This window comes from Hirundo rustica, chromosome 29 (assembly GCF_015227805.2).
Source record: "Hirundo rustica isolate bHirRus1 chromosome 29, bHirRus1.pri.v3, whole genome shotgun sequence".
Classification (NCBI taxonomy): domain Eukaryota; kingdom Metazoa; phylum Chordata; class Aves; order Passeriformes; family Hirundinidae; genus Hirundo; species Hirundo rustica.
The window spans coordinates 593,814-612,146 of NC_053478.1; the positions used below are offsets into that span (position 1 = coordinate 593,814).

The 18,333-nt window shown below is 53.8% G+C and overlaps 1 protein-coding gene across 11 annotated transcripts in view; it reads left to right on the forward strand.

The window, feature by feature from the left end:
* MEF2D (myocyte enhancer factor 2D) overlaps positions 1-18,333 on the forward strand; it is a 74,965-nt gene that overhangs the window by 32,361 nt on the left and 24,271 nt on the right. For all 11 annotated transcript variants that reach the window (XM_058423751.1, XM_040087939.1, XM_058423750.1 and 8 more), the window contains 2 exons: positions 9,482-9,780; positions 15,879-16,082. In XM_058423751.1, the coding sequence (XP_058279734.1) occupies positions 9,727-9,780; positions 15,879-16,082 (258 nt within the window). In that variant the 5' untranslated portion in view covers positions 9,482-9,726. The remainder of the gene's footprint in view (positions 1-9,481; positions 9,781-15,878; positions 16,083-18,333) is intronic.

Below are 18,333 nucleotides of genomic sequence, written 5' to 3' on the forward strand. Positions count from 1 at the left end.
GTGCCCTTGGGCAGTGGGGAGTAGGATGTCCCAGGCTGGCTGCAGAGGACAAATCCCCAATGCCCATCCCACTGACACAGGAGGGAAGAGCTGAGTTTCCCCTGGGACAGTTTCACTCTCAGCCACGTCCTGTGGGGCTGCTGTGGATTTCCTTTGCTCTCACTGATGGCTTGGAGCAGCAGTTGGGTCTCATGGAATTTCCCCTGGGTAAAACCCACCAGGAGGAGAGAGTTGTCCCCTCTGCTACTGGAGGAAATCCCGGCCCCTTCATGGAGAGCCCCTAAATTCCCAGCATCACCATGCTGGGAATTTAGGGGATGCTGCTGAGCTGCCCCTGGGAGCTCCATTGGGTCCCAGTGCTGAGATCCTGCCCCCTGTGCTGGAGCTGAGGGCAGTAATTGTCCCCCTTGGGAATGTTGTGTTTTGGGACACGCAGGTCATCAATGGCCTTGGTGACCACAGCAGTGGCAGTGACCCACAGTGAGGGTTTTGGCAGCAGGGTCCTGGCCAGGCTCCACTGGGAGATGGGTGCACCCTCAGGATGGGGGTGCCAAGGAGAACGGAGGTAATGTTGGGATGCTGCTGTACGGTTCATTGAGGGAGAAAAGCCCTCAAAGTGAAACATCGCTGCCATTGGGTGCTGAGGCTTTTCCTGGGCTCAGATCCCCCCACCCCGGAGCAGGAGGCAGCTCCGTGGGGAGCAGAACTGGATGGCCCCAAAATCTGTAGCTATGTCCAACCCCTCCATGCCTCCCCTTTCCTCCCTGTGGCCTCAGCACCAGCGAAAGTCTCTGGTGTGGGGCTGGTTTGGGGTCGAGAACCGCTCCTGCTCCCCACCAGTGTGGGGTCGGCTGTGACAGCCTCCTGACTTGCCGAGTGCAGGATCCGACCCCGAATTCAGCTCCCTCTCCTTCTCGCTCTTTTTTTTTTTTTTAATGAGTCAACCTCTCATCTGTCATATTAAACCTCCTCATTACCAGGTATCTAAATTTTGCTCTGACAATAGTGACAGGGGAAGCTGCGATCTCATTGCCACGGCGCGGGGCTCCGGGGAGCTGGCAGGTGGTTATTTCATGCCCTGCAGGGAGCCGTGGGGGTGGGCAAAGGAGCTGGATAATGGGATCTTGCTTCCCATCATTTAGAAAACCCTACTTAGTGCAGAGGGAAAAATTACCCCCAGTCTCCGACTCTGGAGCTGGTGATAGGTAGAGGACATGGGGGAAGGGGAACAGCTTTGGAGGTCTGGCTGCTCCTCTCTGGGCGTGGAGAGTGGATTGGGAGTAGAGTGGCTGGGGATGGAGGGTAAATGGGGATGAAGGGTGGAAGGAGATGAGAGTGGCTGGGAGCGAGAATAGATGGGGATGGAGGATGTATGGGGATGGAGATGGTGCAGGGCTGCCCTGTGCAAGCAGTTGGTACCAGCCGGGGAAGGGGATGCTGTGCACGTATTGGGGAGCCCTCAGGGCATGCAGGGTTCCCAGACTGGATAGGCACATCTGGGGAAGCTGCTGAGCCACCTGGGAGACCATAGTCAGGCTCAGGGTGGTGGATGACCCCTGCTGCGAGGATACCACCACCAAGGTCACTGCTCAAGGTCAAGAGGCATTTTTGGCAGCTGCATCAGCCTTCGGTTGCTGTTCTCAGGGTGTTCTGAAGGTCACTTTAGCAGGGGACCGTCCAAGCCCTCCCGTCTAACACCAAGCCCTGCAGCGACTTGTCCCTGCCAGTCCTTCCCTGTAGCATCTCCAGGAGAGAGGACCAGCTGCCTGTCTAGGAAGCCACGTGGTGTGAGGGGCTGCAAGTCTCTGCTTGTCCTGGTCCTGCAGGCTTTTCCTTCCTGGAACTGTGTCCTTACCTTGGGTGAGGATTCCCTGGCTGACTTTTGGACAAGCAGCGAGCAGGGCCGTGGCTTTGCCAGTGATTTTGTCTGGAGCTGCTGCCCAGCCTCCTTTCCCCTTCCAGCCTCTGCTGTCTTTGGCCATGCTGGCAGCGCAGAGAAGGTCACCGGCTGTACCTGCTGTCGCCCTGCCTCTGCAGAACATATCCCCAGTCTGGCATGTGCGTGCTCCTGTGGTGCTGGATGTGATGGCATCCCTGGCTACACGTGGTGTGGGATGAATCTGTGATTTGGGATGTAGGGGACCAGGGTTCCTGGTTCAGGTGCTGCCTTCAGTTCTTGTGCTGATGTTGGGACTGTCGTCCTTTCTTGAGGGTGTTGTCTGACTCCACGCTGGCACACAAATTGCAGGGGAAGAGAGGATCAACCTCAGTTTAATAATTTCCCCATAATCCTTTCTTTCACCCACCCGTGCACAGCAAACGCTAGTTCTTCAGCATTGTGTCAGGGCTGTGCTTTTCCTCAGCCTCTGCCAGGCTTGGCACGGCACGAGGTTTTGTTACAGCTCAGCAGAGCTGGTTGCACGGTTGGCATCTGCTTTTCTTCAGAGAGTGCCTGAATCTGGGTCAGGAATATATGTGTCTCTTTGAAATTCCTTGGGGGCCTGACTGAATGCAGCCTCACTGCTGCTCCCCTGAGCTCCCACGGTTTTCACCTGCAGCTGGCGGGACTGATTCCCTCCTGCAGGCAGGAGGAGCTGAGTGCTGGTTTGGCTGCCCATCCCAGGGAAATCAGGGCCCTGACCTGGCTGTCAGGTGTGCAGGAGGGATGGCAGCTCAGCACTGGGTTGGCAAGCGGGATTTGACCCCAGGCAGGGTCAAGCAGCTGCGTTTCTGAGCAGGTTTGCTCTGGAGCCACATTTCGGCCACCTTCCTCTCCCCTCCCCCTGCCTGCATCTGAAGGTTCGACACAGGAACCCAGATAGCATCATCCTGAAACCAGAATAGAAGCTTTGGAGGAGACTTGAGCATGTTTGTGCGGTTTTTATCTCGGTTTGGAGATAAAGAGGTGCTAAACAATGCTAAGCTGGTGAGTTGGAGTCCCTCGAGGTGCGTGCTGTGGGGCTGGGGACTCGCTGGCACTTACCCTTGCTGCCTGCTTGTCCTGCCAAGGACGTTCCTACATGCGTGCTGCATCCCTCCTGGGTGCCACATTCCCCTGCCAGCACTGCCCCCCATCCCGCAGCAAAGCAGGGGTGATGGCCAGCACCATGCCAGTGGCTTTGCCAGAGAGGAAGAGCGACGTTAACATGAGTACTGGCACTGTGTTTTAGGGAAGGGGGCTTTGCAAAAGAGAAGGAAGTCAGTCCTGCTGATCCAGAAACCACACAGAAGGAAACTAAAAGTCCTCGGTGTCAGCATGGAGGATATGATTAAAAAAACAACAATTAACTCACAAAAGGCAGCAAGAGAGGAAACAGGAAGGCAAGAACTGCAGTTAAACAGGCGGGTTCAAGAGGTGACTTGAGCTGAATCCATGTCCTTAAGGCATGGGATCCAGCCCTGGTAATGGGCGGGGAAGCGACTTGGTCTTTGTCAGTGCAGGACTCGGTATCCTCGAGGTGAGGCTCGGAGACCTCGGCTGCAGTTGCTCTTTGTTAGAAATTGCTTTTGGAGCTCTTTGCAGCAGGTGGAGGGTCACAGCTGTGCTAGGGGCTGCCGGGGCACTGCGGCCGCGTCGCCTCTCTTTGCAGCTGCTTCTCGTGGTAAAAGCTGCAGGTTTGTGGCAGGAGCGATGCAGCAGAGCGAGGGGCTGCTCTTGGCACCTCCAAAGCATCATTGCCACCTCAAGAGCTCCCTCCCTCCCTTGGCCCATTTCCCCCACCCAGCATGGGCAGTGAAGGGCTCGTCAGAGGCTTGGTGTGCTGGGTGTGATCCACTTCCCATTGCAGGCCAAGCTCAGGGGCTGGTTTGCAGCATTTCCTCACCTGGGCTCTCCTGTCCTGAGTGGACAGGCAGGATGAGTTGGTGGTGGACAATAAGATGGACATCCAGTTATCAGTACTGGCAGCCCAGAAAGCCAGTGCTGTGCCCAGCTGATCCCATGGCATGGGCAGCATGTGAGGGGGCAGGATCGTGGCCCTCTGCCCCACTCTGGTGAGACGCTCCTGCAGTGCTGCCTCCAGCTCTGGGGTTCCCAGAGCAGGAAGAATACAAATCTGGAGTGAGTCCAGAGGAGACCATGTGGATGCTCTGAGGGCTGGATCCCCTCTGCTCTGGAGACAGGCTGGGAGAGCTGGGGCTGTTTTGCCTGTAGAGGAGTCTGGGGAGACCTTAGAGCTCCTTCCAGTGCGTAAAGGGGCTCCAAGAGAGCTGGGGAGGGACTTTGGACAAGGACCTGGGGTGGTGGAACAAGGCTTCCCACTGCCAGAGGGCAAAGTTAGATGGGATACTGGGAAGAAATTTTTCCCTGTGAGTGAGTGACAGAGAGGTGGGATGAGAGAAGCTTTAAGAATCCATCCAATCCAGACCATTCTAGGGTTTTCTGTAACACCCTGCACCTTGTACCCCACATGCCCCACTGGTTGTGTGCTGAAGCTCCTTTGCAACGATCTTTTTCCAACAGAGAAGCTGCAAGAGTGGGACACGCTATTGCTGTCATTTCTGTATGTGGATAAATCTGACACCCCTCCCAAAATGTCTTAGGGCTTGGGTCAGTGAATTCAGTCGTGTCAGGTGCCCTGTTCCTTGGGGGTGGATAGTGGCAGGGAAAACCCTTCCTTTACTCTCAGCCAGCCTCATGACTTGATGGAGCCTGTTAAGGAAAAACACATCCTGGGGAGCATTCTGCATATCTTGGGTAAAAGATGGGTTTGGTGCCACAGCGAGAGCATTGGGTGCCTGGGGGAGCAGTTGCTGGGATGGGCTGAGATCTGCCATACCTCTCACCTGCACTTCTCCCTTCAAACTGGGACTTTCTGTGCCTCCATAAGACGAGCTGCATCTTCAGAGGGCAGCATTTTTCTTCTCTTCCCAGCCTCCAAATGTCCTTTGAAGCTCCTTTTGCAGATCTCCTTGCAGCCAAGGATGTCCCCATTGCACCGGACCTGTTCTGGGGATGGAGATCAGGAAAACATCCCTTGAACCGGTGCCATGTTGAACCCATCCCAGTTTTGCCATCACTTGTGTCTCTGGCTCTGCTGTGTGTTCCTGCACAGGCACGAGCGGAGCAGGGAAGCACGGTGCCACATGCTGGGAAAAGCAAAGAGCAAAGAGCTCCAAAGGAAAATACATTTTTGGAAAGGATGCATTTATTTGCCTTTATTTATCTTCCTAAAGCTTTCAGATTAATCTTTTTGATCTTCCTTCTGCAGCTGCGTGGCCAGGGTTTGGTTTCTTTCAGCTGACATTGTGCTGAGAGCACACGGCGTTGCGAGGCGGGCGTTAAGGAAGGGCAGCTGAATTCCTTCGCCCTGGAGAGGGGCGGTGTTTCAAGCTAACTTTAGTAAGGAGCGACTAAAAAGGGATGCAATAAAAGTATATTAAAAATAGCAAATGGCTGTAGAAAGTGGATGTGAGACTCTCAGCGTCCCTGCTCGTGCCGAGAGGAGCGTGGGGCTGTTCAGCAGGAATGGAAAAGTGACAAGTTATGGAGCAGTGCAGAGCACCCCACTGTTGTGCAAAGCAAAGGTGAAACCACTTAGAAGTAGGTGAAACAGATCAGAAATTTGTACAGTATATTTAAAAAAAAAAAAGCAGAAAAAAAGACTTGAAAGAGATACCAGCTCCTCTGTGCCCCCAGCTCTTGGAGCTGGGGATTCAGCCCCCCAAATTCCTTGTTTTGTAAAAACATCTCCCAGCTGAGATTCCTCTGCGCTTTTTCTTTCTTCCCCCATTTGCAAAATGCTAACTCTGCTCTCTTGCCTGTCTCTCCAATTTGGAGCAATTTACTGGGAGCCGGGGATGAATTACTCAGCACAGAGTTAACCAGCACCTGCTCGGAGTTAATTGGCATGTGTGCTAATTGCCGTGATAGTCACACTTGTGCGAGCAGAGCGCAGGGAGGGGGAAGCGGGCGCTGGCGGCTGTCTCCATCCCAGAGCTTCTCGCTGCCTCCCCGGGCGATGCCGAATTCCCTGATCCCTGTCGAGATTCCTGGCAGTGGAAGAGGGTCAGGGTGGCTTTTTTCCACTGTGGATTTGTAGGTCCCTTTGCACCCTCCTTGTCGGGGTGTAGTAGCTGGGATGCTTGGCCGTTTCCTTGGAAGATGAGGTGCAGGAAAAAGAAAGAGGCTGCTGTCTGAGAAGGAGGAGATGATGATTTAGTAAGCGGGGTTATTGTATATAAAATAATTTGAGACCCCAAACATTAGAAGATATTTAGGGGCCCAGCTCCTTGTAGCAGTCCTGTGCTCTGGGTGCTTAGTTATATTTGCATTCAGGTGCTTAAATTCCACCTGATCACGGAGGAGGGTCGTGGGTGATCTTGGTGCCTCAGGCTGGGCAGTCAGGGAGCCAAAGCAATTTGGTGGTGAAGGAGAGGGAGCTGTAGGAGCACAGGGATCCTCCTGGGCTGGGACAGAGCTGCAGCAGCAGTGCCAGCAAGAGGGACAGCAGAGATGAGGGCGGCTCTCCAGGTTTCTTGCTCTTCCAGCTGCTGTTCAGAAACTCGAGCCAGTGGTTGGACTTTGTGAAACAGCCACCTGGGCAGGAAACATGAAAATACCTGGGTTTAAAAATATGGTGGGGAAAAAACCCAACCTAAAAAACAAATAAACTCGCCCCAAAACCCCAATTCAATGAAGAGAAAAGGGAGGGGTTTGAAATCCCCTCTGTCAGGTGCATTTGGAGGGCAGCAAACGTGCTGTGCTCTTCTCCATCCGTCCTCTTCACCCCGTCCAGGGGCTGCCCTCCCCATGGGCTGTTTCCCTTCTCATGCAGGGTAGAGTGGTCAAGAGCATCACTGGCAGCTCCTTTTCTCCCCATGATGACGACCAAAAACCTGTCATGTCACCTTTTTCCTGTGGAAAACTTCATCCAGCAGCTTGAACAAACCCCGAGGATACAACAGTGGTCCCCATGCTGCCGAAGTGCTGAGGACGCAGAGTCGGGATTGAGAGCAGCAGGAGGAACCTCGTTTGGTGGTTGAAAAAGGGGATTTGGTTTGAAACACTTGGGGTGTGTTTGTGGCCTGGGGAGAGGAATGTGGTTTGAATCCCACTGCTCACTGGAGCTGAGGATGAGCAGCGCTGGGGTTTTTTCCTCATCCCTACAAACATCCCATCTCCTCGAGCGCTGTGGAGCTTTTGGCTGCCATAGCATCCTGTGAGCAAGTCTCGCAACGAAATCGTGTTAAAATATGTTTCCTTTCACTGAGTTTAAATTTACTGCCCGTTGTTCTCCAGTGTTTATTGTTGCTTCTGGAGAGTTCCTCTCTGGTTTGGACAGTAAATCCGCCGTCTTTCAGAGGGTTTCTCTGTCCAAGAGCTGCAGCACACGGAAAGAATTAGCATCTTGCCCTGGGTCTGGTTGCGGAGCTGTTGCTACTTTGTGCTGCCGCTGGTGGTTTTGAAGATGCTGAAGGTGAATATTTTTCAGCCATTTTAGAGAAATGACAACTCCAAAGGGAAAAGCGGCAAAGCAAACCCGCCCAAAAGTTCCTCCTCTTCCAAAGTTTCTTTGGGTGTGCAAAATCCTCGCCTTGGTTCCGAGCCTTTGGGCTGTGGGTTCTCTCCTCTGTGGGCTCACAGTGAGGGAAATAATGAGCGGACGCTCCAGGTGGATGAAATAAAAATCCTTGTTTTGCTTTTGGCTCTTCCTGTTTCACTGACCTTTGAGGGATACTTGACATGGTGCAAACAGAGCGGTGGTGCTCTGGAATTGGTGATGCTGTGGAACTGGTTGTGCTCTGGAACTGGCCATGCTCTGGGACCTGTCCTTTTGGGGTTACCCGTGGTGGGATGGGGAGCATCAGCCGAAGGAAATGCCTCTGGCTCTGGCTCAGTGTTCCCCGTAGTGACAGTGCTTCTCAGAGCTGGATAGTTGCTTCTGTTTGCTGCTGGGAGGGAAACATGCGCCTATTTTGGTAAATAAGGATTCAAGAATTAAATGCCATCCCTGTATGGTCTGTCCTTGCAAAGAGTCTGACTGGTGGGATTTATGTGTAAAAAAGCCAGGTTTTGCTGCCCTTGGTCTCACTGGTCTTCTTGGCTTCCCCATCCCTCATCCTCCCTGGAGGGCAAATTGTGGATGTCAGAATGGGGAAAAGACTCCCCATTCTCCTCGGGGCTCCTCCAAGTTGCACTGAAACCACAGAACATGATGCATGATGAATAACTTTACCAGGAAAAAAAAAAAAAAAAAAAAAAAAGGCAGAGAAAAAGATTAAGTGACTCACATGACTCAGTGAACCCCAGAAACAAGTGTGGGAGTGAGACCATGAGACCATTAGGGCTTGTTGTTGGAGCATGGTCTGATGAGGAAGCAAAGTATGGGGCCAAGGTCTTGAGCAGGGTCTGGAGGTGCTCTGGCTTGGGAGAGGAGCAGGAGGAGCTTGTTCAGGTTGGCTGTGGCTGCTGCTTTGAATTTGGGATGATGGTTTGGGAGAAAAAGCTTTTTTTTTTTTTTTTTTTTTTTTTTTTTTAATGCTTTTTGTAACACGACCGAGAGGTGGGGACTGCCAAGTTGAGGCAGATAGGAAGCTATTTTGGGACTGGTTTTTCTCTCTGCCTGGTCTTGGCACAGGGCACCTCGCCTTAAATGCAATGTTATCACTGCTGTTATCCAGCTGCTCAGAGAGAGAGCAGGGAGAAAGCCATACCTGTGGAAAATGAACTGGCTGAAATTCCTTCTTTGTCCCCTCACTGCAGTGCAGGACGTGCTGGGAAATGGGGGGAGATGTGCCTGGGGGGCTGTGCCAGGAGGTGCCCTGGTACATCTGGACGCAGCCTCTGGTGCTGGGGGATGCAGATTATTGTGGGGAGGCTGCAGAAGGAGCCTGGCAGACCTGGAGCACTCGTTTCTTTTTGGGGGAGTTTTGGGCACAAGATACTGCCGAGTCAATTGCGTGCCCAAGATCCATGGAAATGTCTGGTGTCAGGCTGTGGCTGAGCCCCGTGGAGGGCCAGGCTGTTTCAGCTGCCTTCACCATCCTCCTTCCCCATAAGAATTAGGTTTCTGTGCCTGGTTGTAAGGTTTCTTTCAAGTAATCACATGAAGACATTTTCAAATTCCAAATTGAAGATTAGTGCAGAAACTGGAGACGGATTTAAATTGCCCAAGCTAATCACCAGCCACTCGACTGCTTATGACTTTATTAAGAGAATAAAAAAGTCTGAGTGTCACGGAGGAATAGTGATTCACGGGCACATTGCTGCCGTCTCCTCCTCCTTACCCAGCATTGCAGTGCCCTGCCCACACGTGTCCTGTGGCACGGGGGGGTCCTGGCCTCCATCCTTGGGCTTCTTTGAGACCAGTTTGGATAAATCCCTCTGCAGCTCTCAGAGCTGGGTGGGAGAAAGAGCCAGAGACCACCTTGGCCTTGGGGGAGGGATCTGCACTAGCAGTAGGAGGATGCTGGTGGGGTGCTGGGTCCTGGATGGGGTTTGGGAACAGAGCATCTCACTGCTGTCTCTCTCACCGTGCAGGTTTCTGAGCAGCTGCTGGCATCTCGGCCCCGCTGGATCTGGCTGCGCACAACGGTACCATGAACTGAGCACGGAGCCACGCAAAACTCTTTTTTTTTTTTTTTGTTTTGGCTTTGTTGGGTTTGTTTTCTGTCCGAGATAAAAAAGCCCCCCACGCTCTTTAATGAAAGCGTTTTAAAGCGGGGTTGCTTCTCCCCTCCCCTGAGCCGAAGTCGTCCCGGGTGCGGTGAGGATTTCCCGAGAAGATGGGGAGAAAAAAGATCCAGATCCAGCGGATCACGGACGAGCGCAATCGGCAGGTCAGTGCTGTCTCTCTCTCTTCTCTCACCTCATCCTTCTCCTCCCACTGGGGGTTTTCAGTGTCGTGTTTCAAAATGACCCATTTCCATCCCATTTTGGGCCACCAGTTCTGTGTTTTTCCCAATCCATAAAGTAAGCATATGGGCGAGATTTGGTGCTGGGGCCGGATCCAGGCGGATCCAGGGCCAGGCAAACGTTGTGCTGCCCTCATCCAGGCGTTGCTCCTCGCCTTCGAGACTCCTTGAGCCGTTTCCATCTAAGTGCTTTTCCAGAAGAAAGTGTCTTCTCCACTTAGTTCCCCCTTTTTTTTTTTTTTTTTTTATTATTTTTGTCCTGCAGAAAATATATTTCAGTTGACATTTTCCATGTGGTTTTTCCAATAAAAAACAGCTACAACGAGTATCCATTTTGCTGAACGCAAACAACTCCAATTATTCCTTTTTTTTTTTCCTCAATTGAAAACTTAAATGACTCCAGGGCTTTTTTCCTTGGGCTGTCTTGAAGCCAAGCCCAAGACACACACACGCATGTGCATGTGTGTAGGAATGCATTCATGTATCTCAGAGGAAAAACAAAAACCAACGAATTTTTCCCAAATTTCCATGTTTCTTAAACTGGAGTGGTGGAGTAGCAGCACTCTGCCAGGCCAGGTTTGCTCTGGGATGACTCTGTCGATGTATTTCCCATAACCACAAGACTTCCAGGCAGGTCACAGCTTTCTGTGCTCCTGGAGTTTGGCTCAGCAGATCCAAACCTCTGCCTTTAGTCCAGCCATTACTGCACCCCAGCATGGGCTGCCGCACTTCTTTCCTGCAACTTTCACTCCTGAAAAAGAGAAAAAGCGGTAAAAAATCATGTGGATGTATTCCTAATCCTTAAGGAGTGGCAAAAAACAGAACTGGATGATCCGCTTTATTGCTCTGCAGCAAAACAATAGGAAATGGCAGCTTTTCCTGATTATAGCTTCACTTGGTGGTGAGGGCCGGGGTGGGCATCAAATAGTTTCTGCTGATGTCCCAGTTGCTCCTGGGGCTGTTTATATCCATCATGAGGGGGAAACAGGGCCTTAGAGGTTATTGAAGGATCTGGAGTGTATTTTATGGGGCAGTGCTGCAGAGGGGAACGAGGGACCTGCGGTGACTGGAGCCCTGCTGGAAGTTCAAAGAAATGGAAAATAATTGGTAATGCTGGAGGGGGATGGCACAGCCTGGCCCTGCTGGATAGACCTTCAGGAAAGGAAAGAGGCACTTCTCTGCAGAGTGATGGGACTGTTTGTGAGGGATGAGCTGCTCTTTGCCACTGGCTGGACATAAAGACCAATGCTGAGGTCTCACGGCACTGGGTGGGATTTGGAAGCAGGAGTTGCTTTGCGTGGCCAGGTATCCTGGCTTTTGCACATCTCTGCTGTCAGGTGGCCCCAAAGCCCAGTTCCCTGGGCTGGGGGATGCTGGTTTTCCCCTGGCAGTAGCTGCATCCCTGGCTGGGCTGGTTCTTCCAAAACCCAGCATGCGAGCGTTGCTCCCTGCTCCGGTGCAGCACATCTTGCTTTGCTTCCCAGAAACCAGCCCGATCAAATCGGGTGTCAGCAAAGCAACAGCTGCTTAATTGGTCACCAGCAGAGCTTTGCAATCAATTTTCACCGCTCCCTCTCTTAGGGAGAAAAAGGACATACCAGGAAGATGGGACATTTCATGAAAAAGGACTGCTCCAGGCAGTGGGATCTGCTCTGTCCACTGTGGTAGGGGCTGTAAAGAGGGTGAGAACCCTCTTGCTCCACTCTCCTGGTCCATGCTGTACGTGTGCAATGCCAGGATCCACTCCCCAGGGTCAGAAGTGTCCCATTTTGTTTTATCTCATAGAATCATGGAGTAGTTTGGGTTGGAAGGGATCTTAAAAGTCCATCTCATACCACCCCCCTGCCGTGGACAGAGACATCTTCCAGTAGACCAGGTTGCTCCAAGCCCCATCCAGCCTGGCCTTGAACACTTCCAGGAACTGGGCAGCCACAGCTTCTCTGTGCAACCTGTTCCAGGGCCTCACCACCCTCGCAGAAAAAAATTTCTTCTAATATCCCATCTAAATCTCCCCTTTTTCAGTTTAAAACCATGCCCCTTGTCCCATTGGTGTCTGCCCATGTAAAAAGTCCCTCTCTGTCTGTTTGATAAGCCCCTTTAAGTGCTGGAAGGCTGCAGTGAGGTCTCCCCTGAGCCACCTCTGGCTCCTCACTCTCCCTTCCCTCCCTCTCGTGCTGTAGCTGCGGATCAGCGATGAGGAGCGTCCGTGCGTGCGTGCCCGCCGTGGCTGCAGCCTGGCGGCTAAGCTGGCTTAAACCCAGCGTCTGGGAGCATCCTCAGCCCACCCCTGCCCCCGTGGCAGCCCTCCCACTCCAGCTGGGGGCAGAGGGCACCATCGGCTCTCCCGTGCAGAGCAGAGCAGCCCGGCGCTGATGCATTATGGACGGGGCTCATTCCAGCTGCGCTGTTGCTGGGATGCAGGGCTGGCACGGTCCTTGGTGTGCCTGGGTGGCTCCAACAGCACCTGTGCCTGCTGGGAGAGGAATGGGAACGGTGCAGGGGTGCCCTGGAGAGTGAGGGGTTCACCAGTGGTGATGCAAGGAGGTGGAGGCAGAGCTGCTTTCAACACCTGCGTTTCCACTCTGCTGCCAAGTTCACCCTGAGCAGTGGCTTGGGGCTGCTGAGGCATCGCGACCCTCAGGGGGAGCTGAGGCTGAGCAGGGGCTGTCCAGAGCCTTTGCTGTGAGGTGAAGCTCTTTCCCTGCATCTCACACTGAGCTTTTGGCATCAGCTGACCTTGCTTGTGTCCCAGGTTTTGCCTTCCATGGGGGCACAGACCTTGAGCCCACATGAAGGCTCCAGCAGGATGTGGAGCTGCTGGAATGGGGCCAGAGGAGGCCATGGAAATACTCTGAGGGCTACAGCACCTCAACTCTGGAGCCAGGCTGGGAGAGCTGGGGGTGTTCAGCCTGGAGAAGAGAAGGCTCCATGGAGATCTACAGGGGCTCCAGGAAAGCTGGAGAGGGACTTTGGACTAGGACCTGGAAAGACAGGACAAGGGGGGAATGGTTTTAAATGGAAAAGAGGGAGATTTAGATTGGATATTAGAAGGAAATTCTTCCGTGTGAGGGTGGAGAGGCCCTGGCACAGGTTACTGGGAGAAACTGTGGCTACTGCATTCCTGGAAGTTTCCAAGGTCAGGTTGGACGGGACTTGAGATAACCTGGTCTCGTGGAAGGTGTCCCTGTCCATGGCAGGGAGTGAGACAAGATGAGCTTTTCGATCCCTTCCAACCCAAACCAGTGTGTGATTCTGTGAATTACAGTAGCAGCCTAAACCAAAGGAGGAGAGCAAGTAAGAGTCACTAATGTCATTAGAGGAATTACTGGAGAGGATTTGCCACAACAGATCAGGCCATCAGTCCTTCAGGGCCAGGCCTCTGACTCTGGCAACTGCCAGTATGGTTTGCATCAGGGGAAAGGCAAAAAATCCCCTGCTAGTGTGGGGCAGTAATTCCTTCCTGACCCCTTTGGTGATCGGCTTATGCCCTGAAGCATGAGATTTGATTACCCTCTTAGACTTACAAGGTTAATTCTTCTAGATGAGGCTCGTGCACAGCGTGAGGGGAAGGTTTGAGGTTTCTGTCTCGGGTCATGAGTGGATGCACAAGGCGGTGTTAGGTGATGATTTTGTGTGATGTGATGGCTAAATGGCAAATCTTTGCTTTTCTGTGCAAGATGCAGGGTTGCCAACAGAGAGGGGTGGTCTTGTGCCCTGTCTGTAGCGGGAATATCCCCTCGCCTCTAGAGGAATCATTTGGTGGTTTGTGTTCTGCTCAGCTCTGCCCAAATCTATTGCTGGTTGATTTGGGGAAGATGACCCCACACTCTTCACTACTCAAAGGCAAAACCCAAACCGTGCTTGTCACTGGTCTTCAAGGCCAAGAGCTGCCCCACTGTTCTGCTCCCACACCTTGGCCTCACCCTATTGCCTCCAATCTCGGTGGCTGTCGTGGTGCCAGGCAAGGTGTTTTGGCAAAGTGTCCCCGGCACCAGTGGCTGCAGAAACAACCACCCTTGGCTGGTCCCTCTGTTCTGGTGGAGAGCTCTTGTTTTCCTCTCGGGGGTTCCTCGAGCCACCCTGGCAAGGACAGCGAGACAGGTGGTGCTGGGGAAGGGGGCACAGAGGCAGGTTGTGGTTTTAGAGCCTGTCCTGCCACAGCTGCAGGAGCAGAACCGCAGCTGGGTCCCACCTGAAGTCACAGTGTGGCCACAGCTGTGCTGTGGCACTGCCAGCTCCTGGCCTTGGGAGCAGCCCTGCACAGCGCCCTGCAGGAGAGGTTTTGGGTGGCTGAGGAGTCTGGGATGCTGCTGGGGAGGGGCAGTTATTGGTGACACGGGAGCTGGCCCTCAAGTAATTTAATTTTCACCAGAGTGTGCCAGGGCTGGGGCGGCACTGGCAACGTGAGTGGCCCGGCCACAGCCCGGCCGTGGCCAAAGCGGGCGCACGTGGCGGCCACAGCAGCACAGGGTGCCAGCCCTACACTTTCCAGGGGCTGAGGCGATTAGAGCTGAATCTCGTTACTGCTTAATCATCTCTGGGAGATGGTGGGGAGGGGCAGCAGCTCCCCTTGCCAAACGTGCCCAGAGCTGCCCCTGCTCTGCCCTCCTGCCACAAGCAGGGACATGGTTCTGTCGAGAGGGGTGCAGGGCCCTGGGGGTGCGTACTGGGTGCTGATGGTGGCATCATGGTGGCACTGCTCCTCACCATCTCTGTGCTCTTGGAAGCTCTGTGTTGAGCTCTTTGGACCATGGCTGTGGTGCCACTGACAGACTGGGCAAAGGCAGCAGCCTCATTCACTCTCCTCCCTCGGCTCTGTGAATTAAAGCTGTTCATTTGCAAAACTGATGCTGTGGTGGAGGCCCAGAGCGGAGTCATGCCCTCCCATGTGGAGAGGGAGCACCCAAGGTTTTCGGCACCCAAGGGCATCTCAGCTCATCTCCAGCCCTTCCCCTGGAGGCTGCTTTGCCCCCAGAGCAATGCTTAGCACAAAGCACTGACCTCCTGCCTCTTATTTTCTTTTTCTGCTTTTTATTTGCTGAGAGGGCATTGGCCAAGCATTGTGCCTTCCCCGTCAGTGTGCAGTGTGTTCTGGGGGGGTGGGGGACCCTCAGCAGCTGTCTGCACTGCAGCCGGGACGGGGAGCCCCAAACCAGCTCCCTCTCCACCAGCTGGGTCCTGTTAGGAGCGCGGTGGTGAGAGCTGAGCGTGGGCTGGGAATCGCAGCCCAGCGTCTGCCCGGCAGCTGGAGCTGGTGTTGGAGCCAGCACCCAGCCCCAGTCCTGGCCCCAGCCCCCAGCCAGCTCTCCAGGATCAGTCCTGCAGGAGCTGCCTCATCAGCTCTGGTTACAGCTCAGGGCAGGGCGGGCTGGGGAGACAGAGATCCCAGTTGGGCAGGCAAGGAGGAAAAACACCCCAGAGAGATTACACAAAGGGACAGCAAGATGGAAGTGGCAGCTGGGCAGGCGCCTGGCACAGGGGGACTCGTGGTGCCCTTGGGGAGGCGTAGCCTACTGAGATAAGTGAGGTCTGGTGAGCAGGAGAGTGGATTTGGGGTGGGGTGGGCACCCCTGGGCAGTTTTGGGGTGCTGAGCCTCAGCTCTGTGGCCCCCAGGACTGGGCACTCACAGCACAGCTGCAGCAAGCGAGGACAAGATCTCCATCGCTTGAATATTCCACTTAAAAACCCGCAGCCCCCGGACAGATGGCAGCTCTGCTGGGGATTTTGCTGAAATTTATTTTCTCTTGATTTGGCAATATGTGATTTCCAATGCTGATAATCATCTTTGTGCTTGTGAAGTGTCTGCCTTTGGAGGATCCCAAAATAGGCAGCAATATGAACTGTTTGGAAGAGGGAGGCGAGCTTGGGGTTGGGTCCAACTGGGGAAACTGAGACAGAATATTCCCCGTGCGTTCCCTTTCCTTTTGCTCTTTCTCCAGTGGTCATTCCGTCTTTCCCTGGGAAGCGTTGGGTCTGTGGCAGCATGGACACAGCTTCTCACCGTGGCTGTCCTTGCTTTCAGGTGACCTTCACCAAGCGCAAGTTCGGCCTGATGAAGAAAGCCTACGAGCTGAGTGTCCTGTGCGACTGCGAGATCGCCCTCATCATCTTCAACCACTCCAACAAGCTGTTCCAGTATGCCAGCACCGACATGGACAAGGTGCTGCTCAAGTACACGGAGTACAACGAGCCCCATGAGAGCCGGACCAACGCAGACATCATCGAGGTGAGGCTGCCCACCCGCTCCTCCCCGGCTTTGCCACTGGGGTAGAGCCAGGGCTGAGCCTGGTACCACGCTGGGTGCAGGAGGCTGGCGCAGGGTGAGGGTGGAGCAAGCAGATCTCCCACACTCAGCGCCGGATGGATTTTGCGTGGTTTTGGTTCAGCCTACAGAAATACTCCATTCTGGGTGGTAGAGCTGAAGCTGTCTCCAGTTGTGTGTTGACCTACTGCCTTGGAACTTGAGGTGCAGGTTTGCTTTGTGGGGCTCTGCTGTGGAATCCAGGCAGACCATGACGAGATGCATTTGGAGGCAGCTCCTGGGACTGCTGCACTGGAGTACCTGGTGCAACTGGTGACATTGTTCTGAAGTGCCTGGTACAGCTGGTGACATTGTCCCAGCCTGGATATTCAGACAGGCGCAGTGGAGTTGTGGGAGGGCACCAGTGGCTGAATGGCAGAGGAATTCAGGTGGGATGGACCTTGTGCCTCTGGTCCAGTGCCTGCTCAAAGCATGGCCAAGCTCATGGGTTGGTGGGTTTGCTCAAAGCTTGTCTGGCTGCATTTTGTGGGTCTCCAGGGATGGCCCAACCACATCCAGCGTGAATCATCCCCAGCGCTGCCACTGGCACCATGCCCAAACTGTGCTCACTTCAAGGCTGCTCTCCTCCAGCCTGCTGGCATCGCAGGAGATGCTCAGATGCCATGTGCTGGTGGTGCCCCCGTGCTGGCCCTCTCCACAGCTTTGTCCTTGTCTCTGGTGCTGGCAGAGCATCGCTGGGCACATTTGACTCACAGGAGAACGCCAGCGGTGCCTTGGTCATCAGCCACGGGCTCTCCCTCAGCAGTAGCTGTGCAGATGGAGCTGTGGGGTCCTCAGCATGGGGGCAGCTGCCATTAAACCTGCACAGACAGGCAAATGAAGGGCTTGGTTTTGTAATTAGTGGCATTATGGACATCAGTTAATGCCCTCAGAGCCACTGGTGGCAGAGTGGAGCAGCGCAGCCTGCACTGCTGGATCAGTTGGGCTTCTACTTCTGCCTTTGGATCCCTTTGGTGCCCCCTGGCCAGTGTGCTCAGGCTTTGATTTCATGAAGAGAAGGAAAAAAACCCAGCCTGCCTCCACCCCCAAAAATCTTGCTTTCTTTTTCTTTTTTTATGCTCTGCAAAATGTGTCTTTTTGAGAGATTGGGACTTGAGGTTTTCACCCCACGGCTGAGCCATGGCCAAGCCTCTCGCAGCATCTGCCGTCCTTTGCTGGCATTTGGGAACTCTTCTGCCACAGCACAGTTTTATAGGAGCCTTCAAAACAGTTCAAAAACGTCCTTTTTGGCCTGTTTGAGTCAGGTAATGCCCCTTCACTGTGCCAATGCCAGCGGTTCCCTGCCGCTCTCGGAGGCACAGCCTCTCCGGGCTGCTCAAACTGCGGCGCGCGCAGCGTCGAACAGATTTGTCTTGGCCTAAAAATACCGTAAACATTTTGGGCAGCGTTCTCTGTTCCCTTATGGTCCAAGATGCAAACACTCCCAAGCCGACAAGTTACACACAGTCCTTGGCACCCAAAGAAACACTGTGTTTGCACCACATGAAAAGCTGGATCTGCATCTAAAGCCAAGGAGAGGAACGTCGGGAGCGGAAGGATATTGGTGGATGGCAAGAAAAAGAGCCCAAACGCGCCGGGCTCGGCATGTCTTGCTGGCAGAGCTGTCATGGAGCAAAACCTGCTGGGGTGCAGGCAGGTTTGGAGGCTGCTCAAGCATCCCTCCTCATCTTTGTCTTGTCTGGGTTGGGGCTGCTCTAAGATTTTTACTGTTTTCTGAATGTGTGTCCCCAGGAGACCATTCCTGCTCTCGGTGAGGTTTCCCCTCATCCAGGTTAGGTTCCAACAGCCCAGCTGTGTCCCCACTGCACACACAAAAGCAATTTATCTCGCACTTCTTGGTGGCTCCCGGTTGAACTTGACTCACAAAAGGTATCTTCTCATTCTGGAAACTTTCCCACATGGAGCATTTAGAGACCATGAAAACGCAGGCTGGCAAATTGCCACCAAATACGATTTTAAGTGGATTTCAAGGGGCTGCTGCATCAACTCATCTTCCCTGTGACGCCTGTGGCCCCTTCCTGCTGAGAGATTCTGCCCTGAGTGGCTCTGGCAGTATCTCAGGAAGGATAAGGAGCAGCCAGGACATGGAGGAATTGAGGCAGAAGCCTCTTGATTTTGTTCTCCTGGTTGAAGGGGAGTGAGCAGTGGCTCCAGA